The sequence below is a fragment of the Vombatus ursinus genome, unplaced genomic scaffold, assembly GCF_900497805.2.
Source record: "Vombatus ursinus unplaced genomic scaffold, bare-nosed wombat genome assembly UNPS02009205.1, whole genome shotgun sequence".
Lineage (NCBI taxonomy): Eukaryota > Metazoa > Chordata > Mammalia > Diprotodontia > Vombatidae > Vombatus > Vombatus ursinus.
This window is the reverse complement of record NW_020948983.1, coordinates 16,680,980-16,704,586: the sequence shown is the minus strand read 5'-3', so window position 1 is coordinate 16,704,586 and position 23,607 is coordinate 16,680,980. Positions and strand designations below refer to the sequence as shown.

General features: G+C 42.2%; 1 protein-coding gene across 2 annotated transcripts in view; it reads right to left on the bottom strand.

Annotated features, from left to right (window-relative positions):
* Positions 1–23,607, bottom strand: part of COL17A1 (collagen type XVII alpha 1 chain) — a 67,095-nt gene that overhangs the window by 27,336 nt on the left and 16,152 nt on the right. For both annotated transcript variants that reach the window (XM_027851540.1, XM_027851541.1), the window contains exons 5-24: positions 23,385–23,516; positions 22,545–22,592; positions 21,334–21,369; positions 19,762–19,809; positions 19,500–19,643; positions 17,159–17,317; positions 16,253–16,324; positions 15,270–15,347; positions 14,283–14,351; positions 12,283–12,444; positions 10,277–10,366; positions 8,964–9,008; positions 6,863–7,048; positions 5,050–5,253; positions 4,225–4,254; positions 3,728–3,754; positions 2,940–2,966; positions 2,748–2,810; positions 1,678–1,782; positions 128–190 (exon numbers count right to left, since the gene is read on the bottom strand). In XM_027851540.1, the coding sequence (XP_027707341.1) occupies positions 128–190; positions 1,678–1,782; positions 2,748–2,810; positions 2,940–2,966; positions 3,728–3,754; positions 4,225–4,254; positions 5,050–5,253; positions 6,863–7,048; positions 8,964–9,008; positions 10,277–10,366; positions 12,283–12,444; positions 14,283–14,351; positions 15,270–15,347; positions 16,253–16,324; positions 17,159–17,317; positions 19,500–19,643; positions 19,762–19,809; positions 21,334–21,369; positions 22,545–22,592; positions 23,385–23,516 (1,788 nt within the window). The remainder of the gene's footprint in view (positions 1–127; positions 191–1,677; positions 1,783–2,747; positions 2,811–2,939; positions 2,967–3,727; positions 3,755–4,224; positions 4,255–5,049; positions 5,254–6,862; positions 7,049–8,963; positions 9,009–10,276; positions 10,367–12,282; positions 12,445–14,282; positions 14,352–15,269; positions 15,348–16,252; positions 16,325–17,158; positions 17,318–19,499; positions 19,644–19,761; positions 19,810–21,333; positions 21,370–22,544; positions 22,593–23,384; positions 23,517–23,607) is intronic.

Here is a 23,607-nt window from a genome sequence, read left to right as displayed (position 1 = left end):
GTCCATGGTTCTCAGGATTATTGCTCTGCTCCCTAAGGACTGATAATGACACGGGCCCTGTGGCGTTATCCCCTGGACACTGCTGCTTTCTAGATAACCCAGACACAATCAGAGGTCCTGTGCTTACCTTTGGGACCAACAGAACCAGGGACACCAGGGGGGCCTTGAGGACCTGGATTACCAGCAACACCTGAGGAACAAATCAACCAAATGAATGGCTTGGTGATTTTTTACTTTGGCTTTTCCTGAGTCTAATTCTGTCATTTGGAAAATATATTTCTACCACCCAGAATCCCCCAGGGCCCATATGGTGGGGGAAGAGTGAAGATTCATTGGTTCAAAGAGTCCAGTGGTCTACAATGAGGGCACCCAGCAGAGAAGCCCAGCTCTGCTATTGCTGGATGGAGCCTCTTGCTGTGGGCCAACTGTCTATTTGGCAATAGTTGGAGCAGTGGATGAAGCATTAGACCTGGAGTTTGAAGACCTGACTTCAGATCCTGCTTCAGACTCTTTTAAGCTATGTGGTTCTGGACAAGTCATTTGGCCTCAGTTTCCTTATCCATAACATGGGGCTGATCGATAGGACCCTCTCCTAAAGGGTTGTTATAAGGCTCAAATGATATAACATGTAAAACACTTTACCAACCTTAAAGCAATCGATTGCTGGATATTATTAGTTAGCAGCTGGCCCTGTACACTCAAAGCTGTAGCCCAGGTTTCCTTTTCTGCTATATCTCTCTCCCCTACACAGAGGGGAAAAATAACTAAACTCCTTATAACTCCCTCCTTCCCTTCAAACCATGAAACATCTGAAGCTTTTTGTGGGGGACTGAAGTCTGGAATCCCTAAATGAGGAAGCAGCAGAGCCTTCTGGGCTCTGATTGGCTAGAACTGATCATTCACCGAGGCAGGGCATGGTCCTGAAACACTTCTCATCCTTCCCACAACCCCCACACCGTGAAGACACAATATGCAATCACCACTGAATTCTCCTCACTACCACAGACCTCTGAGGCATGGCAGCCAGGAAGTTTTTAGGTATTTTTTTTGTTTGTTATTTTCAACCCATCAATCAATCAGTCAGCATTAAGTGCCTACTAAATGCCAGGCACTGTGCTAAGCACTGGGAATATAAAGAAAGGTAAAAGATGGTATCTGCTCTCAAGAAATTCACAGCCAAACAAGGCTGGAGATGGCTAACTCCAATTCATGGAGTTTTCTCCAGAACTTCCAGTTCTCCCACGATGGAACAGCCTCAAAGTGGATGAACTGGTTTGCTTTTAATCAAGAAATATTGAAATCCTCCAGGGCTAGCTTTATGTGCCTGGAGGCCCAACGAGCTGCTTTTGCATCCTCTAGACAAATTCCAAGAACTGTGCCCGCTTTCGGTCTCCTGAGTCATGCCCTTACCCAGCTCTTCCCCCTACCACGTTGGCCTTTGACTCCGCTTTTTCCCCTTCACAAAAATCTTGTTTCCTGTTTCTCCTTTATTCCCCTCCCAGAGACCTTTCTTTATGGGGCTGGAGCAGAGGAAAATGTCTTGGAATTAGAATTTCTGGGCCTGGTTGGTGGGGAGGGTGATGGAGGAGAGTGAGAACATCTCCTCCTGCTCTTCATCCCACTGTAGTTGTACCACTGCATCCTCAACTTTCCTGGGGTAGGATGGCCTCCTCTTACCTCTATCTCCCTTTTCTCCAAAGCCAGGGGGTCCTGGTTCACCACGAGGCCCCGTTGGACCTTCTTGTCCTCTTTGACCTTGGTGTCCCTCCATGCCAGGTTCCCCTACAAACAACAAGAATACTCAGTCATAAAACCACCAACCCATAGCTACAAGAGGGATATATTTGAAGTCAGTAATTATAGATTTGGAGGACTGGAATGGATTTTGGCAGCCATGTTGTCCATCTTCCTGTACCCTGCCAACGAGTGGCCTTCTGTTTGAACGCCTCCAAGGAAGGGCACTCCTCCACTTCTTGACGTAGTCTATTCCAGTTTTGGATTCCTCAGCTTGTTAGGAAGTTTTTTTCCTAACACCAGGCCTAATTTGACTCTTTGCACCTTCTATTCAATGCTTCTGGTTCTGTCCTCTGGGGCCAAACAGAACAAATTGAATTCCTCTTCCATATCACAATCTTTCAAATACTGGAGGAGAGCTATTGTGTCCTCCTGAGTCTACTCTTCTCCAGGCTAAACGTCCCCAATTCCTCTACTGAGCCTCATTTGACAGACTCAAGGCCCTTGACCGTCCTGACTGCCCTCCTCTGGGAGCTCTCAAGTTGATCAATTTCCTTCTTAATCTGTGATGCTCAGAACTCCACACAGCACTCTAAATGAGGGCTGATTATGGAGGCATATATAAAGCTCTTTGTGGGAGAGGTCCTTAATATTATCTTTCCCTATTCTTGGAAACTGAGCATCTTCCAATTGGGCTAAGCCCAAGATTGCATTAGCTTTTTTGGCTACCACATCACACTGAAGACTCAAATTGAGACCTAGGTCCAACTCCTGTCTCCAAGGCTTAACTGGCTGTGTTACCCTAGGCAAGTTAATTAATCTCTGAGCTTCAGTTTCTTCATCTGTAAAATGGGGATAATACTTGTACTTACCTCACAGATTTGCACTGTAAGACAATGCATTTAAAATGCTTTGTAAAACTTTAAAACACTCTAGGTGTCAGGTTGTTTTATCAATTAGGACAAAGTTTCAGAGGGTGGGGTGCTTGGGAGGAAAAGAAAACCAGTTCTTACCTACACTGCCTTTCTGTCCCTTTGGTCCTTCTGGGCCTGGATGGCCCATAGCCCCTGGGACACCTGTGGATGCATAAGAATGGTTATCCCTCTACTTGTCCCACTAGTGGCTGGAAGCTGGGATTGAACTGGGCAAAATCCCAGACATAACATTACTGAGGCTTGGCAGGAAGGTGACCAATGTTTACACACCTGGAACTCCAGGAAGCCCTCGGTCTCCTATAAAAGCAGAGAGGAAAAAAAGAAAGTTATTAGTTGAAGATTAAGGCTCAGATTTCCTGACAGGAGAAAGAGAGTGTATTTTGAGCCTCATCTAAACACTTCTCCCTCTACATTTCTAGCTAGAATTTCTTTGATGGGCTCTTAGGTGCTGCCCTCCAGAAACCACAATTTCAGTTGGAACCAGTGTCCATAATGAAGGCCCTGGAGTGCAGAAAATTTCCACCTCATTGCCCTCAATCTGGGGATGACTAAGGATACTGAAAAAGGACTAGAGTCAAGGACAGTTTAGCAAGAGGAGATTACAGCTGTTCATCTCTTGCTCTGCTCCCTGCCTCCTCTCTAAGTACCAAGGCCTACCAGTAGTTGTCAATGATGGTTTAAGTCAGTGGGTCTCTGAAAGTGGTCTGGATACCCTAGGGGGTCCCTGAGGCCCTTTCTGAGGGGCCCAAGAGGCTAAAACTACTTTCATAATAATATTAAAGCATTTTAATTTCTTATATGGTAAATTTCAATAGATATAACCCATAAAAGCCAAAGCTCTTTGGGAGGGGGTAGAGGGGGAAGGGGTCCTTAATGAAAAGGATCCTGACACCAAAAACTGGGAATTTCTTTACTAAGCCAATGCTCCATCCTTCAGAAGGGCTTGATGTTGAATGATGGTGAATGAGTATGGTGTTATATAAATTTCCTAAGACTGACTGTCTGATTTTTCTAAGCCATCAGTTCCCATCAAAACAGGAGAAATTCTCCTTACTTACCTTTTGGGCCTTGAATTCCCATATCACCTAAAAGACATAAAAACACCAGCATTCTGAGATTAGGTCATATTAGAGTGATATCCATTTAATATGTTAATATCAAATCTCTTAGGTATAAAAATCTGATTTTAAAATGAAGAGATTTGATTTCTATTCTTAGTTCTACCATTGACCAGTTGGCAACTTTGAGCACCAGTCTAGGTCTCTCTTTCCTCATCTGTAAAATGAAGGGCCTAGATTATTTAGCCCTCCCAAACCTAATAGTTTAAGATTATATAACACAGATGTATTTAAACTGTTTTGCTCTCCAAACTTAGATCTGAAATGAGAAAAGAGATGAAAAAAAAGTAAAGGAGGGGAAAGGGGGTTGAGAAAGGAGGAGAAAGTAGGGGAAAGGGGAAAAAAACTTTCCCAAGCCACCCAGAAAACCAAGCACCAATCCCAGGTAGCATTTTCCGAGAAACAAGAGTCAAGGAGAAATGATCTGTTTGTGAAACCTTTCGGTCCAGGGTTTCCTCGAAGATTTCCTAAAATAGAAAGCAAAGCTTGAGTTAATATTACATCTTTTTTCTGCTTTGTTAGCCCTAGAATAAAAGGGAGACATTGGAATATAATGGAGAGACCACAAGACTAGATCTGGGGTCCAGTCGGATGCTGTCACTAATGAGCTATGTGATCTTGAGCAAATCATTTCCCTGCTGTCTTATTTTCCATATTTGTGAATATGTCCTACCTACCTGTAGAGGTGTTGTAAAGTTTAAATGAGTTAGTATGTGTATAGATATAGTTATAAAGCTCTGTATAAATGTGAATTGCCATCCAATAGAATATAAGATCCTTGAGGGCAGGGACTGCTTCATTTTTGGTTTTTGTATCTCTAGCACCTATTGGGGTGTCTAGTATATAGCAGTACATAAAAATTATTATTGGTTGATTGATAACTGTCAGAGTCATAACTAGCAAGGGCACCCTGGGTGCTGACACAGGGGTGGAAGGTAGTTATTGCACTCCCCTCAAGGTTTCCAGAGAATAGCATGAGGAGGCACTTGTTCCCAAATGCCAACCCTAAGGTTCCACTTCATGGGACCTTCTCTGATCTTCTAGAGACCTTAGTTCTTATAGAAGGGAAGGGCTGGGACTCTTTGGGAATGGATTATACACTCATGGTAGAACTGTCCTTTCTACTACCATCCGTCTTTACCACTCCCAATTTATCCTAGGTTCAATTTTGATTAATTAACAACTGTGATGACAATGATGCATTTTTGGCTCTGAGGGTCTTGACTCCTACCCCTGTTAGGTTCCCCACTGGATCTCCTCACCTTTGTCTTGTTCTGTTTGCAGCCTGTTTTTCACAAATGCCCAGAGAACCTCCTGATTGTGACTGTCCAGCTCACCAGTCCCCCAGCCAACGTTGGAGACAGCAGAGATTCGACCTTTGCTGATCTTGTCTTCATCACGTAACATACTAGTATTGATATTCTCCAGGTCATCCACACGAGCTTTCAGCTTCCTCACCTCCTCCGCTGCATAGGAGGCAGACAGAAAACAAGAATCATAGGAAGAAGAGTATAGGTGTATTTTACAGGGCTGTTGTGAATATTAAACCTATGTAAAGCATGTTTGAAGCATCCCATAGAAATGCAAGTTGGGCTATTATTACTAGACAAATGATCTTAGGATAAACTTTTACCAGTAAGAATTCTGCTCTAAGCAAGACCTGAACATGGCACTAAAATCCTGGAGACTTCAATTATGGTGGCAGGATCACTGGGCAGTAAATCTCCATGTTTTGCCGTAGCTCCTGTATTTTAGCGGTGATGGACTATGCCAAACCAGAGAGCAAACAAGGCATCATGGAAAGAGGACTGAGATGGAAGTCCAGGCCTGGACTCAGCGAATGAGATTTTACCTCTCTGGGTCTTGGTCTCCCTAGCTGATAAACGGATATTTGTCCAAAATTCAAAGGGTCCATTGAGATCATGGAAATGGAAACATTTTGGAAAGTCTTTTTTTAAAGGACTAAAAATGCCTGGCATTACTTACTACTATTATTATTGCTGCTACTACTATTACTACTTGTTATTCAGTCATTTGCAGTTGTGTCTGACTCTTCGTGGCCCCATCTGGGATTTTCTTGGCAAAGATACTAGAGTATTTGCCATTTCCTTCTCCCACTCATTATACAGATGAGGAAACTGAGGCACCCAGGGTGAAGTGACTTGCCCAGGGTCACACAGCTAGTAAGTATCTGAGGCTAGATTTGAACTCATAGAGATGAATCTTCCTGCTTCTAGGCCTGGCACTCTATCCGCTGTGCCACCTAGTTGTACTACTACTGCTACTGCTGCTGCTGCTGCTGCTGCTATGACTACTACCTTCTCCTTCTCTTCCAGCGCACTCTTTGCTGAATCCGCTTCCTCTTTGCCATCTGACACATTGCTCCCTTGTGAGTATCCTTTCTCCCCACCTCTATTTTCCACCACCCCATATGTGTTACCTTCCTCCTTTAGAATATAAACTTCTTGAGGGTGGGGACTATCTTGCTGTATTTTATTTGCATCCCCAGCCCTTAGCAGAGTGTCTGGCACACCATAAGCAAAGCTTAACACATGTTTTATCTACGTACCACCAACATCACAGGGCATGCTAGGGCCCATAGCAGTGGTCTAGGAGTTAGATTATAGACCCTGCTCTATCACTAATTCACCACATGACTTTGGGAAACCCCTGAGGTGCTTCCAGAGGCAGCTGAGTGACTTAGTGGATAGAGCGTCGGACCTGGAGTCAGGCAGACCTGAGTTCAAAGGTGGCCTCAGACTCTCACTAGTTGTGTGGCTCTGGGCAAGTCACTTAACCTCTGTTTGCCTTACTCCACTGGAGAAGGAAATGGCAAACCCCTCCAGTATCTTTGCCAACAAAACCCCATACATAGTATGGTCCACAGGGTCACAAAGAGTCAGATATGACTGAACAACAACAACAACAAGGTCCTTCCCAATCCTAAGATTTGATGTCTTTTGGGTTCTAGTTATAAGGGAGCAAGACATAAATACACACACACACACACACACACACACACACACATACATATATATATATCTGGAACCTGCCTTTGCTGTTGTCATCTCTTACCCAAAGCAATGAGTCCAAAAAGCAATCCAAGAAGCAACAGCCAGGCCAGGAGCAGGCCTAACAGCCACTTCCACCAGCTGCAGCAGGAACCGCAAGGACACCAGGCAGGGGCAGCCCCAAAACCTGCTCCACCGCCTCCTCCACCTCCTCCTGCACCACCAAAACCTCGGTCATCTCCCTGGATTTCTAGGGAAGAGAAGGTGAACCCAGATGGCTAATGTCCTATTATAAACCTTTAAGTGACCCGCTTTCCATGTGCCAAAAAAAATGAAACTAGGTGGATGGGGGGAAGGAAGAAGGACAGAGAGATATTCAGAGAGTTTCTGAACTGTTTAAAGATGTGTTGGCATATCTTTCAGAGAGGAAACTGGTGTAGTAGAAAGACTCTAAGATTGGAAATATGGAGGCCTAAATTTGGGTTCCAAGTTTCCATTTATTAGCTATTTAATCTTAGGTGAGACTTTTAACCCTTTTGGGACTTAAATTCCTCATCTGTAAAATGGGGCTAACCAAACCTTCCTTGCTTGCCTCATAGAGTTAGTGTGGGACTCAATGATAATGTACAATTCTATGGTGCCCTAAAGTTTATAGAGCACTTTCCCCACGGCAACCCTGTGAGGTAGACAAGGCAAATATTATCATTGCCATTTTATAGATGAGGAGACCAAGCCAGAAACAACATTAAGTGATGTGCTGAGGATCCAACAGGTAGTAAATGAACCTAGGCATCCTTACCCCAGGTCTAGTGCTCAGTCTACAATTCCACCATGTGTCCTTACATATGGCCGGAATGAGATAACTGACGTGCCAGTGCCTTGTAAACTGCAGATTACTTACAAATGTACTTTAAAGTTTTCATATATTTTCATTAATAGTAGTGGTTGGCATTTAGGTGGCATTTTAAAGTTTGCTGAACATTTTATATTCAGTATCTCATCTGATCCTTGTAACAACCACATAAAGTAGATGTCAGTATTATTTGTATTTTATGGATGAGAGAATAAAGGCTGCAAATATGACAAGCGACTTTTTGAATGCCATAGTTCTTCTGGCAAAGCTGGGACTGGCTGCCTTGCAAAGGGCCCTGAATCGCTAAAGACTGGGAGTTGTATGTCTTCCCACGTAGGCTCAGAATGCTTCTTTCTCTATGTAGGAAGAAATACAACTCCCAGAGTCTTTAGTGACTCAGGCCCCTTTGCAAGGCAGCCAGTCCCAGCCAAGACTCTACAGGAGCCTTGTACCAGCGGCTATTAAGCTGTACAGTGGATAGAGTTCTGGGCCTGGAGTCAGGAAAATTGAAATTCAAATCTTACTTAGACAGGTAGCAGCCATGTATGACCCCTGGCAAGACATTTCACCTCTATCTGCCTTAGTTTTCCACGACGGGAAAATGGATGCTAACAACTGTACCTAGTGAGAATCATGAGATTGTAAAAGCACTTAGCGTATTGCCTGGCACAGAGTAGATGCTAAATAAATGCTTATTATCTCACTCTCCATACTAGTAAATGACTGAGACTGAGGCCTTTCATATTCAGCTATTATTAATCACACACTGCTGCCAAGCAAATCCAATTCAACAAACACTGGAAAATAGGAAAGCACTAGACACAGGGGGAGGAGGAAAACAAAACCAAAAAGAAAGTGTTTGCCCTCATAGAGTTTACATTCTACATGCTTTAGATATCACTATTTCAAAATTCATGTCAGAAAATTTTTCAAGCCCCAGTACAAACAGGTTAGACACACAAATTACACTGTGATTTTTTTTCCTTAGAAAGGACTCACTGCTTGAGTTTACTATGGGAGGGTTGTCAGGTGGTCCCTCTGAAGAGTCATGGAGTAGACCACTCTCTGTCTGCTACCCCAGCTTGGTCAGCACTCCTATCACCTCTTTCCCTCAGGCTTAACCCTGGGATCTGTAGAGTATTCTCCATTTAAACCTGTGTCTTTGTTCAAGTAACTATCTAAAAACCCTGGTCATTTTCAGAGTGTTCAGTGACTATGAGGGTCATTATCTAGTCTCTTAACAATCAAGTGCTCCTCCCCACTATTGTGGACCGCTCTGTCAAGGAATGGGCATGAAAGCTGATCTCCCCACCTGCATAAGTGGCTTTGTCCTTGGTGGATGCAACCTTCAAGCCTCCTAAAAATGAAAAAACACCAAGAGTCCATCATGTCATTCTCTCACAGAACCAGAGAAATGCTCACAGGGAACAAACATAAGCAGATATATCAACAGTCAGTCAGGTGGACTTTGGAATTTACAAAAATATGAGCGAGATGGGCTGATTCATCCACCTTTATGCCACCACAACAGCAAGGAGTTTGTCAAACCAATGGATAGTGTGAAAAGAGGGAATGTTTAGCTTCTACCCAGGCATAAAAGCCCACACATTTCCCTAGTACCACTTTAAGCAGCAGTACTTGAACTCAGAAAATGAAAATTGCAAATGATGCTTATATATTGACTAAAATAGATGGAAGAGATTCTAAGACTTATAGCTCAGATCCTCTTCCCTGATCCCATCAGCAGTGCTATTATGGGTACTAAAAGAAGCTACACTATGCTTCTTTTGAAATGTTTCATAAATTGGACTTTTCAGTAACACATGATCCTTTTGGGTAATCAAGGCAACTTGGTGACATTTTATTCTATGGAGTTTTTTTTCCTTTCTTTCTTGGTTTTGATCTGTGATTTCTTCAGTCTGGGGGAAATCTTGTTGTAGTAACTTCCTCCACAATTCAGGTTAGAAATTCTTCTATAACTTAGATTCTTAAAGAGCTGCATGTATGTCTTGAGAGGTTACTAGTATGAGTCAGACCAGGACTTAAAATCTTGACCTCTCTTGATGCCAAGGCTGGACCTCTCTTCACCAGGCCATGCTTTTTCTCTACATAGTATATGTACGTTGTACACCTTATACATGCAGAAATTCAATTATCCAAATAGACACCAAAGTGGAAAGCAATTTGCTGCTGTGAAATTTACCAGTAGAAAATGTGTTTTGTTATCAGGTTTGAAAACTAGTGGTGATTCTTCCCTTTTTGCAAAGATGGAGGGCTATGGGTATGAAACATTGCATAAACTGTCAGACTCAGTTGATATGTTCATTGGTTTTGCTGAATTGCTTTTCTCTCCTCTTTCTTTTGTGTTGTTACACTGGATGGTTAACTGGGTGGGGAGGGAAGAGGAATAGATTTGGAAATGAAGGTGGTATAAAATCAAACGATATCAATAAGAAGTTTAAAAAAAAAAGATCAATCAGCAAATTAGGGACAGACTATTCCAGATTGGAGAAGAGGGAGCAAAGATACTTCTTGTAGTACAGCAGTAAGACCAGGGCACAGGTTAAGCAGGTAGAATGCCATCTGACCCAAGTAATGGCAGTCAACAAGCAGATCTGCTCTTACCATTAGCTTCAGACTTGAGACAGGAGTCAGAGATGTAGGAGGATGAGATTGCTTGCTTGTCTTTTTTCAGAGTGTCATCTAAGAATGAAGCTGAAGGAAGATAAAACAGTAAACATTAAATATGGGAATATTGGAAGTACCCGTGATTTTGGAGGCATGGGAAACTCCCTCCAATATGAGGGTGGCAGTTGGGCTGTGATTTCTGTGAGTCCTAGGGCACTGTTGGAGGCACTTACCAGGGCCCCAGAATAGAAGAGTCAGAGTCAGTATTTGAACTTAGAACTTGCTAATTTCTATATATAGAGCTCTGTCAGGCTGCTTCCACAATGGGCAAACAAATATGCTTCATTTTCTGTTCTCCAGGAACTGCCTTTCCTTTTGCTATTGTGTTTTGGCTTTGATCTTAGGAAGGCAGCAGCTACAGAGGTATGGTGAGTGCTTAAAGGTGGCCAGATGACTTAAGAGAGCTCAGGTATTTGCCTGTCCTTCTTTTCCCCTAAAAAAAAAAATGACCAAACTAAAGTTCAAGGATCCTATTCATTGGCTCTTAAAGTTATTGATTCTTCCTCTTGACTTCAAGCAGTGTTCTCCAATGGATCTCTGGGGAGATGTAGAGTTGTTTTTTTCAAGGGGTCAGTAAATTGATATATGAACCCATAAATAAGTAAACATAACCCCTGTAGATTGAATAAATAATATGCCATATATATTTATTTATTATGTCAAAGCATCAAGGACTCATTATTAGGGGGCAGCTAGATGGTAGAGTAGATAGAGTGCTGGGCCTGGAAGCAGGAAGAACTGAAATCTGACCTTAGACCTTTACTACCTGTATGACTCTGTGCAAGTCATTTAACCTCCATTTGCCTCAGCTTCCTTATCTGTAAAATGAAGATTATGATACCATCTACTCCCAGGGATATTGGGAGGATCAAAGGAGAAAATAATTGTAAAGCACTTAGCACAGTGCCTGGAACATAGTAAATGCTATATAAAAAATGTTAGCCATTATTATTATTATTATTATTATTTTATCAGTATAAAGAGTCTTCACACTGATTAGAAATTGTCTCTAATTTATAGCCATAAAGAAGTGCCTGAGGCTCAGAGAGCTTCCCAGGGTTATATTGCTAGTAAGGGTCAGAGGCAGAATTTGAACCCAGGTATTCCTGACTCCAAGTTCAACATTTTCTCCACTAGGTTACATTACTTCTCACATATTTGTATGTGCGTGTGTAACATATATACATATATATGTCTATTTATATTGGTAAATGTAATGTATGAAGATGCTATTTGATTATTATAAATTTATTTGAAAGTATTACTGAATTCATAGTAGCTTTGTATTATATATTTTCTTAATCAACAGATGCCAATATTGTTAGGTGATGGGTCCACAAAAATTTTTTTACATGAAAAAGAGATGCTCATATTTGAAAATGTTGAAAATAATAATAGCTCATATTTGTATAGCATTTTAAGGTTTCTTAAACATGTTATATACATGGATTCTTTTGATCCTCACAGCCATCCTGTGATATGAATGCCATTATTATCCTTATTTTAAAGATGAGGAAACTGAGGCTCAGAGAGGTTAAGAAATTTCCCCCAGAATCACACAGCCAGTATGTGTATGGGAAGGAACTGAAGCCAAGTCTCCCTGGCTCTGGGTCCAGCACGATATATGGTATGTCATACAGCTTCTAAGGATCCCCAAAGTCACACCGTTGGCCACACTAGGAACAGGAGCTAAAGTTTTTAATCTTGATTTTATCCAGTTTTTGTACTCAAGTTAAATCCTCTGACTGCCTCCAAGCTGACACTTTTCTGTTGAATGGGATCACGGCAGCTTTATTAGTAGAGTGCCCATGGTAGTCTGTATCTTTTTTATTTTTTTATTTTTATTTTTTTTTATTAGTTTAGTAGTCTGTATCTTTGGGATTCCTATCTCCTGGATTTCCCATTTCTTCCCCAAACGCCATCCTCAAGTGGTCTACACTTACTTGTACTGAGCCCGGTGGTGGAAGCAGTGAAGACCTTCCCGCTGTCTTTGGTCATGATCAGCAGCTCCATCTCTTTCTTGGCTGGAGCGTTGTCCTTCTCCAGCAGCAAGAACTTACAGTCCTTGCGTAGCAGGTCATCACTGTGGGAGCTTGTGGTACCGGCTGGAAAAAAGGCAGGTGTGGGTGATGATGAAGGGAGGGAAGAAGAGAGGTTAATGAATCAACAAGCACCTATTAAGTGCTTATTATATGCTGGGCTTACTACATGTGGGCTCTAATGTGTGTATGTGCATATACATGATACATACAAAGTAGATGCAAGGTAACTTTAGAAGGGAAAGCACTAGCAGCTGAGGGCCCAGTGAAAGGCCTCTTTCAAAAAGTTGAGTCTTGAAGGAACCAGGGGTTTTAAGAGGGCAAGGTGAAGAGGAAGAGTCTTCTAGGGATGCAGACAACCAATAGACAGGTGTGGAGATAGGAGATGGACCTTCTTCTACGAAGAAAAGCAAATATGCCAGTACGACTAGACTGTAGAGTGAGTGTAGGGGAGTGATAGGCAGGAAGTCCTGGATGATAGGAAAGGGCCAGATTGTGAACAGCTTTAAATACAAAACAAAAGAGTTTATATTTATCCTAGAGGTAATAGGGAGAAGAGAGAAGAGGGAGTAGAGAAAGAGAAACCAAAAAGGAGAAATAGAAGGGGAAAGGAGACAAGGGTATCAGAGAATAGGAAAGGTGAAGGTGGAAATGAAGGCCAGGAATGATAAAGGGGGAAAAGATATTAGCTCATGCGTATCTAGGAGTCCTCTACTGAGTAACAACAGCATGGATACTAACAACAATGAGAGTAATAATAATAAATGTAAGTTTACATAAAACTTTGCATTTATTTATAGTTGATCAATGTTAAATCACTTAGAGAACCAAACCCATGGCCAGCCTGGACATCAAATGGCCCAGTCATCTTTCTAAGACACTGGGCTGGTACACCACAGAGCTGGCTACTCTTCTCAATATTTAGGGCCTCTACCAACTGGGCAAATGATGCAAGACCCCCCCTCCATTTATGCAGATCTGGTTCAGGAATATATGGAAATAGTCACTGGTTAGGCATGTACTGAGGCAAATAAAGGTGAAGCTGAACACCTTCTGAGATGTGTTTGATTTCCTCCTCCCTGCCCAACACCTTCCCCGCCTTTATACTCCTGGAATGGATACCTGAGATTTGAGAAGGGTTCTGCAGTGTTAGAGCCTACCCCTCCAAAGCAGAGAGGCCAGGGAGAGGGCAGGCAGGATCTGTGAGTGCCTGAAAGCTGGCAGGTGAGCTTGGGGAAACCAGACTGACCCTCTAGAATAGGCCTCACCCTGTTTCTCTTTAACAGGGGGTCCTATCTAAAGCAAGACTTCTGCTTATCGACAGAGAGAGGATCGTTTAATGTCTTTTATATATTTGTAGTATGGCAATGTTTTGAGGGTGCTATGCACCTTTGGCCTTCAGACCATACCAACATATTAATTGACATATAATAAATACTTTAAAGTTTGTAAGTTAAGCAACCCAGTGAGGTAGGTACTTTGCTTTCTTTTTTTGTCCAGACCTATGATCTCTTCAGCGTAGGGAGCTCCCTGATAAGGAAGCTCTTCCTGCCAACGCAGATTGCTAATTGGTCTGCAATTTATTTTCTTAGAGATATATGGGGTCACTGAGAGGTTAAATGATCTGTTGAGGTCTGCACTACAGGTATTTTATTCCCATTTTATGGATGAGAAAACCAAGGCTGAGAAAAGTGAAATTACTAGCCTATGATTACAGAGCTAGTAAATTGGAGCCAGGATTTGAGCCCAGGTTTTCCTGACTGCAATATTAGCACTCTGTGCCCACTAACTTGCTTTCTACTCAGCCTACATGGAATTAGGTTAGGGGGTTAGGGAGTTAATATCCCTCTACTCAAGTGGAACCATTCTCTCCCACCATAAATCTGCCTTCTGGGGACACTCACCTGCAGAGGTGCTCACACCTGTACTTACAACAGTAGGAGACTGGGGCATGTTTTTCTTTATGCCATACACTAGAAGAAATGAACCAACAGAATAAAGGAGATCAGTGTGCAGGCAGGTGGCTATTCCAGTCCACCTGTACCTGAGTGAAGTCCAGCAGAGAGACTAGCTAGAAACAATCTCACTGGATGACAAAGTGTGTAAAGAAATCAACTTCTGAAATACATGCGGTTATGAGATGGGGCTAAAGACTGTATACTCAGGGGCCTCAACTTACTTTTTTTCCTTTCATCACAGTCCTTTAAACCCAGCTCAAGACCCTCCTCCTCCATGAAGCCTGCTCTGACTACTCCGTTCCCCTTTGATATACATATCATTTCTCTGAACTCATACAGCAAGACACTTCTTGTAACTCATAGTTTAACATTTCATCGGATGCTGTCTTGTATTCCTATATTTAATTGCTTCATACCTGCAAGTCTTGTCTTTCTGGCTAGACTATAAGCTCTCTGAGAGGAAGGATTCATTCTCCCACTTTTGTGTATTTCCCAGAGTGCCCAGTAAAGGGCTGAGTATCCAGTAAGTGTTCCACAAATTAATACTTTTTGATTTTGGCCATTGCTTAAATAAGGATCCTGGGCTGGTAAGACCACTGGTCTGACTTGTTTATTTGGGAATTTACGGGGCAGACCCAAGCTAGGCTGCTAGGCACTTTCATGCTGCTGGGTATAGACTGAAGGGCTGCTAGTTCTGCTTTGCACAGAACCCCTTTCTGAGCTCCTTACACATATCCTGGCATATGATTAGGTGGGCACCCTCAGAAGTGTTTCATCAATTGCTTTCAGGTACAGTGTTTATTGAGTTGGAGAAATGGAGAAATTTCAATGGACATTCGGGCCTGAAAGTGAAGGCACTGAAGCTGGGACACATATACGCACTCTGTATGAGTTGAATCTCCTGCCCCTGAACTCCATCTCATGGCAACTAACCTGTAGAGGTGGTGGTGGTGGATGTTCCATGAGCCAGGGTGGAAGAGCTGGGAGCCAAATTGTTTTGGACGCCAAACACTGTGAAAGGAATGTAGAAGAACAAGTAAAGGAGAGGCATGGTGAATAGGAGGGGATCTTTGCTATGTCCTGCCTCCTGGGAAGCTGAATGGAGAATCAGAGAAGGACAGATGTGATAAAAATTAGCAGGTGGTTGACAGGTAGGAAGAGAACAAAGCAGCTTGGAAGCAAAGGTGTTGGTGTGATTTCATCATCCCTTTATAGAGATCAAGAGTAAAAGTCATCTGGTTCAACCCCCTTATTTTGCAGATTAAGAAACTGAGGCCTGAGCTCACCCAAATAATAAATGGCCGAGCTGGCATGTGAACGCAGTTCCCCTGGCTCCAGGGCCATCCCTCTTCCTACTATGTTGTGATGCTTTTCACTGGAAGGTAATGCAGAGGTGGCCTTGAATATCCCTTTCCCAAGCTAGGGCCTTCAGAAACCAACAGGTTCTCTCTCAACAATGGTCTATACAGAAAACATGCTTTGCCTCGTTAGAATTGGAGAACTAGTTTCTCTTTCACCTTCTTGGAAGCAGATTCCTCTTGTGTCATCATATTTCCTTTATCTCTTCCTCCTAGACCGAGGTTAGGTTCAATACATGAAGGAATGACTGGCAGGGACCCTGCTTCTACTTGAGGATCAGAAGACCATAGATTTCGAACTGGCAGAGACCTTAGAGGTCATCCAATCCAACACCCTCATTTTTCTAATGAGCCATGAGAGGTTAATTGACAGCAAAGAGGAGTGTGTATGTGTGTGTGTGTGTGTGTGTGTGTGTGTAAGTGGGTTCAGTCTGGGCCAAGGAGAAATGACATACACTTTCTGGGAACCATGGATAGATCCCTGACAAGGAGAGAGTTCACTTATATGTTGAGCATTCTGCCTCTAAAAGTCATAGTTAGAAAAAGATGAGCACTGACCTGAGGAACAGGTGCTGAGCCCAGGGTGTAGAGTGGGTGAGCAGGAAGCCATATTGTTGGGAACACCAAATACTGAAAGAGGAGGCAATGATTAAGGTTATTAGCTGACCTATTTAGAGACTGGCCCAGCATGGGACAGGTGTCAAGTCTTAGAGGAACCAAGGGGAAGCTTCAGTTGCCTTATCTGTAAAATGGGAACAATAATAGTAGAGGTTGGATGATCATTTATCAAGGATTTTGCAGGGAGATGGTTCTGATGCTTCAGGTGAGGGATTGGATTAGAGGACCTCTAAGGCCTCTTCCAATCCCCCCAAATGGACTATGATTTCATCAGCCTGTAAGCTTATCATTATGGAAGAACAGGAGCAAATAATACTTGAGATTTTAAAAAAACACAACAAAAACCAGATGCTGTGTTTAAAATTACAGGGTCAAAACTTTGTTTGGTGGTCTTACTCTGGGACATAGCTACAGACCTGGAAGAGACATCAACAGAACATCTGGTCCAGGTCCCTGCCTTGGGCAGCCCCATTTTACAGATGAGGCAACTGAAGCTCAGAGAGGTTAGGGGGTTTGCCCAAGATCAGAAAGCTCAGAAGTAGTGGAGAGGGCATGAGGTGTCATCCTAGCTCTTTGGTTAGTTTTCATTCAGCTATATCTCTCTCCTCCAAGGTCTTTTCCAAATCTAGTAGAAATGTAATGGGTACTCAATGAGGACATCTTAAATAGAAATTAATCCATGTGCAGGAGCTAAGTTGCCTTTGGAAGTATCAAACAGGCACATTATGAGGCCGAGGGACTTGCAGAGTTGGGTAAAATGTGGGAAATTGATTAGGGAGCCAATCAATCTTCAAAATAAAAGAAACCCTAGAAGATGGTAGCAGAGAGTATGTATTGTTACTGTACCTGATCCTGTTGAATAAGCATTTGTATTGAGGAGGGAAGAGCTCTGGGCTGCCATGTTGTTGTGATAAGCTGCCATGGAGGAACCCGAAGGCAAGGTGGAGGACCACATGTAGGAGGGGAGGTTAGCATCTACGATAGTTGTATCATAAGTGCCTGATACTGGGAAGCACACAACAAACATACGTCAGTATTTTTAAAAAATTAAAAAAAATTTTTTTTTTGTTTTTAGGCAATTGGAGTTAAGTGACTTGCCCAGGGTCACACAGCTAGTGAGTGTCAAGTGTTTGGTCTGAGGCCGGCTTTGAACTCAGGTCCTCTTGACTTCAGGGCCAGTGCTCTATCCACTGTGCCACCTAACTGCCCCCAACATACATCAGCATTAAAAAAATCAAAATTTTCCTCTTAAATCTCTGCAATAGAATAACAAACCAGACTATTTTTCATTCTCTAGTACCTAACAAAGCACTCTGAGATTTTTTTGTTGTCTAGAGCACGGGTTCCTAACCTTTCCTGTGCTATGGATCCCTTTGGCAGTCTGGTAAGGCCTATGGACTTCTGAGAATAATGTCTTTAAACACATAGGTTTACAAAGGAAATCAATTATATTGAAATAAAGTTAACAAAATGTAATTTAAAAAAAAATCAGTTCAGGGACAGCTAGGTGACACAGTGGGTAGAGCACCAGCCCCGGAGTCAAGAGGACCTGAGTTCAAATATGGTCTCAGACACATAACACTCACTAGCTGTGTGACTGTAGGCAAATCGCTTAACCCCAATTGCCTCACCGAAACAAACAAAAAAACAAAAACAAAAAAGAGTTCATGGATTTCAAATTAAGAATCTCTGACCTAGACCTAAGATTTCATCACTGGGGGGAATTTTTGGTTTGAGAGCTCCCTCATCTGTAACTTACAGCATCAGAGATCTGTCTGAGGCAGAGGTTAAGTGACTTGCCCAAGGTCACAGAGTCAAGATGTTGTCTGAGGAAGAGCTTGAACCTTGGTCTTCTTGACTCCAAGGGTATTCTGTTCCCTACTTTACCACATTACCTCTCCAAAAGTAGGCATTTAATAAAAGTTTGCTAATCTGAAACTGCTTAAATAAATCGCTTTCCTTTCCTTCCCTTGTTTTCCCTTTCCTTGCCTTCCCTTCCCTGCTCTCCCTTCTGTGAGAGATGATGATCTCTCAGACGTGAAGCCTCCTCAAAGGGTTAATAGTTCTTGTTGGTGGTTCTCACAAAGGGCAGCAATTAAGAGATCATTGGTCATTTGGATAGAGAGAAGGTCAGAAGCCAGATAGTAAAAAGAGTGGGAGGAGAGAAATTGGAGGCACCTGTTGTAGATGGCCTTCTAATTGTATTGTTGAAACACTCCTTTCTGACCTTGTCAAAACTCCCTCAGACCCTGTTTTTAAGCACAGCAGAAAGAATAGAATAGCCCTACCCCCAACCTACCCTTGCAAGACTTCCCACCTTTTCTTGTCTTTGGGCAAACTTGCTTACTGTGTTGCTGGGGAAGATTTCTGTGAATAGATTGTGCCCCATGAAACTCAGCCAATGGGATAAAGGGGAAGGGGGTTTGGGAGGAGGAACTCGAGTTAGGGTATAAATAAGCCTTGCTTTCTGTAACCGACTTGTACCCATATGTGCCATTAGGGTGAGTAGGGGCAATATCCTTTTTAATGAGAAAGCAATAAACTCCTTTCTGCTTTCAAGGTAACTAAGTCTTTGTTTTGAATTTGAGTAGTGGTCTCTGTCCCACATACTTCCTCTCTGTCTCCTACTCTCATCTTCATTTGAAGTAATGCTGCCAGATTTGCCTGATAAGTTATCTGCACAGAATCACAAAAAGCAGTCCTTCATGATAGGTGGGACTTAACTAACAGCTGCTACTCCTGTAAGCAGGACACTGACACGTATTTAAGAGAAACAAAAAATCTTGTCAAAAAGTCCCACCAGCTCCCCTTGGCAGTCTGACTGCTTTCTCAAAAGCTAGAGCTGTCCCCACATGCCCAGTACAGCGTGGCGTCAAAAGGAAAACAAACCTAATCTTGTCTGGGGTAGTCTGTGATGAGGGAGTCTGGTGGATAATTCTTTCGAGAAACGAAATCTTTAGGTATTAGGAGATGGGCCAGTGATCTGGGGGGCTGTTTGGCCAAACATATTTACAAAAGACACTGCCTGTGTTTTTTGAACATTATAGAAAAGAAAAGGTACTTGATGCTCTTCAAGGTATGGACCACAGTTTGAAATTCATTTCAGGGCCCAGAGAGTTTTCCCGGGCTAAGATAAATCTGCTTCTCGTGCCGACAGCCCCTCCACCTCACCTTCTCCAGCACTTACCTGACTGAGAGCTTTCAGTCACCATCTTGGTTTCCACAGTAGCCTTCTTGGGGATGGGGAGGGTGTTGGAGGAGTTCCGAGTGGGACTTGCGCTTGCTGATCGGCTTCCCTTGAGCAAACGTTTCACATCATCCAATTCTGTCCCTGGCCAAGAACCAGAAACCTCCTCATTAGTCACGAGGTTCTTTCCTAACCCCAGCTGCCCTAGGAGTATTTGTTACTTGCTCTCTTGTTCTCTCTAGTAAGAAGCTAAACAACTCACATCGGGTAGATGGAGAAGCACTTTGCAAGCGAACACGAATTTCACTCTCTGCAAAACAGAAGAAAAGGACAAGGCCATGAAGGGAAGGAACATGATGAATCCGTCCTGCAAAGAAGGTGATGCTCTGGGAAGTCCAGTTTCCCATGCGGCAGGGGCATGAAACGGCCGTTAGAGGTAAGTAGTTCACAAAGCTCTTGATTCAGTAAGAAGAAGAGAAGCTCTATTGATTGGCATTCACAAAGGTTCAGGAGTTTCAGGAGATGCCCCAAGTGGCCAGGCTCAACTAAAATGCCCAATGGGCAAACCAGCTCTGGGACGGGGGATCTACAAGGACCCTATTTGAAAAGGATTGAGGATGAGCAAGCTTTTTAGGGCTTGAAGAAGAGCTTACTCTCCTGTCTCCTGACAGGAGAACCCTAAAATATGTTGGAGAACCCTAAAAATGGGCTTTTTCACATATCTGCCTTTATATGGAAACAGCAGGGAAACAAAGCTGTATAATTTCTTGTGATATTGTCAATTGTTATCAACAGGCTCATTACATTTGGTAAATTTAGATATCTGGAGCACCCACTCAAACTTTTGAACTTTACAAACCTCACAACATGTTTGGGTTACGAATGATAATCAAGACCCTACAACAAATTTGCCTTGGGTCTTTGGAGAACATTGGGAGAGTCAATGGTGTTAGCTTTGTTGAATGATAACTATGTTTATCTAGTGCTTTAAACTTTGCAAAGTGCTTTATACAATCTCATTTGAGACTCACAATAACTGTGTGATAATAGCAGATATCCCAATTTTACAGATGAGGAAACTGAGTCTCAAGAGGGGTGAAATGACATGCATGTGATCATACATCTGGTAAGTTTAAGAGGTGGGTTTCAAACTCAGGTTTTCCCAGCACTCTGTCTACTATACCATGCAGCTCCTTATTTAAAGCCTAAAAAGGACTGTATTTTTATCATTCTTTTCCTGCTGCTTGTCAAGAGCAGTTTTCTTCATCTGGTTTAAAGGATATGTTCCTGTCTGATGCACCTGCCTCTTAGGAGGTGGTGAGATTGATAAATTACCATAGAGAGTTCTTCTTGTCTGACTAATGAGAATAAAAAGGAAGTATTTTTCATCATCTGAACCATGAAAATACAATTAAAACAGATAGGAAAAAGAATAATCACAGCTCACATTTACATAGTCAATTACAGGTTATAAAAGGGAATTCTATGTATAACAGTAATCTTGGTTTGGAGTGCAATGTGGCAGCTGTGATTCTAAGTTCCTTGAAGACAGACCCTATATCTAATTTCTTTTTTATATCTTTTAGCTATACAGAAGGCATTGAACATAGTGCTAAACCGATGTTTGTTGAGTTGAATGGAATCTTGAGATTTTCCAAAGCAGAGCAAACCTTTTACATCTAGATTTTTGCTGTTCGCTTGAAGCCTGTCCCACAAGGCTTGCTGAATCACCATTAAATCTCAACTTATCGTGAAGGAACAGACAAAAATAAAAGATGGCCAGAAGATTGTAAACTTCTTGAAGACAGGGATTGCACCAACAATTTTAGCTCACCTCGAGTCTGGCTCCGTCCTCTGGTGGAGGAAGATCCTGTGGGGGAAAGGGAAAAAGTCTCATCCATGCCTAATAGAAGCCATGGTAAAAACTTAACAATGAGTACTAGGCACATTGCAGGGTGCTGGCTTGTCTAGGTAGGAGCCTCATGTAATGCAATGTATAGAGTGGACAATAATAGCTGTCATTTACACAGCTCTTTATGGATCACAAAACACTTCACATACATTTGGTATATACATATTCATTTAGTCCTCAGATGTTTGTCTATCACTTATAGTCTCAGGGAGATACTTGAATCTCAGAGAAGTTAAGTGACTGGCAAAATGATCACACCTCTAGCTAAGAGCCAGAATCAGGATTTTAAACCCCATTCTTCTTATCTTCAAGTCCTGTATTCTATCCACTGTAATATGCTATCTTGTGGTACTTAATAAATGCTGGCCATGTGCAAAAGTGATAGAGAAAGTTAGCATTTACTCAGTTAATTGAGTTTGTTTAGAAGAAGAACCAATGTTAATTATGGTTTTAAAAAGTCAATTAGGAGACTTGAATTGTACAGGTTAGCAGACTACAAGGATTGAATGAATTCAATAATAATAATAATTGCCAAGTTTTCCCTTTGTTTTTCTGTTATTTGGTTTTTTCCTAATGTAAGCAAAGAAATGTGAACCGTCAATCATTATCAGAGCATCATCAATTAATATATGAGGATGAAAACACAATGAAAGGTAGAAAGATATTTAAGATTGGGTTTACTTCTGGAAACAGTTCAGGACTTTACAAACCAGGAAAATGTGACAAACTTTGGAGCAAAGCCACTTAAAAGAAAAGCAGGGGTAAGTGATAGGATATGTATTGTTTGGGGTTTGGATGGTACAACCCACTACATTTCATTACTAGGACTGTCCTATTTATCCTGTTTTGGAAAAAAAAATCCCCACATTTTAGTTTGTTCTTGGGGATGCCCTTGTCTAAGCCTTTTGTAAGTGTCTGACTTCAAGATGGCAAGTGAATGTGATTGATTATCCATGAAGATGCTTCAGTGAGCATGGCATTTAGAATAGGTTACTGTATCTTCAGCAAACATCCGTGGTAGAGTAGGGTCAAGATGCTCAAAGAACAGCCATTTAACATATGATCTTTCCTCCTATGGCAACTTCCTATGACCTTAACCTCCCATTTCCAATAGAGGTAGTGAAAGAACATACCAAATTCCTTCCGAGGGTATTCTGGAGAAGAATTCCCACTGGAGCTCCCTAAGAAAGAATCAAACATTTAGCATAAATGTGAGTGTGGACAAGTGGGGCTTTTGAGAGACTTACTCAACATAGAATGGTACATTTTGAGAAGAAAATGAGGAACCCTTTTCACCATCATCTCCCAAAGGAAAGACAAATGATAGATAGACTTATAGAATAAATGGTTAATATCTCCCATTGGATTTGGTTGTAGCTCTTCATTCTAATTGCGAGTTGAAAATTGGTCCTGCCTTTGATGGGAGCTTCAGGCAAAGAGGTCTTTATATTTGTGATGGATTTCCAAGGAAGGAGTCATTCTTACCACCCCTCCCCCCATTCCCTTTCATGCAAGTTCCTTCTTTATTTCTCCTACTACAATCACATCAGCATGAGACCTTCATAAGAGATAAATGTGCCTCTGGCTGTAGGGATACCTATAACTTTGGTAGAGAATGGGAACTTTGTTGAAATGGAACTCTGAACCCTACTTTGTCCTAAAATACTGACTCAAGTAGCTATTATATCTCTCTTGTAGCTCAGACTTCCCATGTACCTCACCCCCTACATTGTATGTGGCTAGCACTGAATCTATTATGTGAGTTTTCTCTACATAAGGGATTAACATTCCTAATAAGCCATGAAATAGTATATAACCAATTGGATGTGAGTCCATAAAATATTTGAGAGAAGAAAGCAAAAGGGAAGAGGGAGAGAGGGGAACACAGACAATCAATGTTCCATATGTAACAAATGCACAAGGTTGACATCGCAAAAGAGACGGGCCAACTCTAAAGCCTATAGTACTGATACCTTCGTATGTTGCATTGCGGGTGGCATGACTTTTCCTTTCAAAGGTTGAGCCTGGTGAATTGGGGACTGTAGAGGCAGGAGACTGGGTCCTCCTGTAGCTGGAAGTAGAGGCATTTCCTCTTAAACTTCCACCTATGAATATAAAAAAGGTAGACTTTTATAGTATTCCTGCAGAAATGAATTTAGCAGTTAATGTGTTCCCAACCAGACTCAATAATCTCAG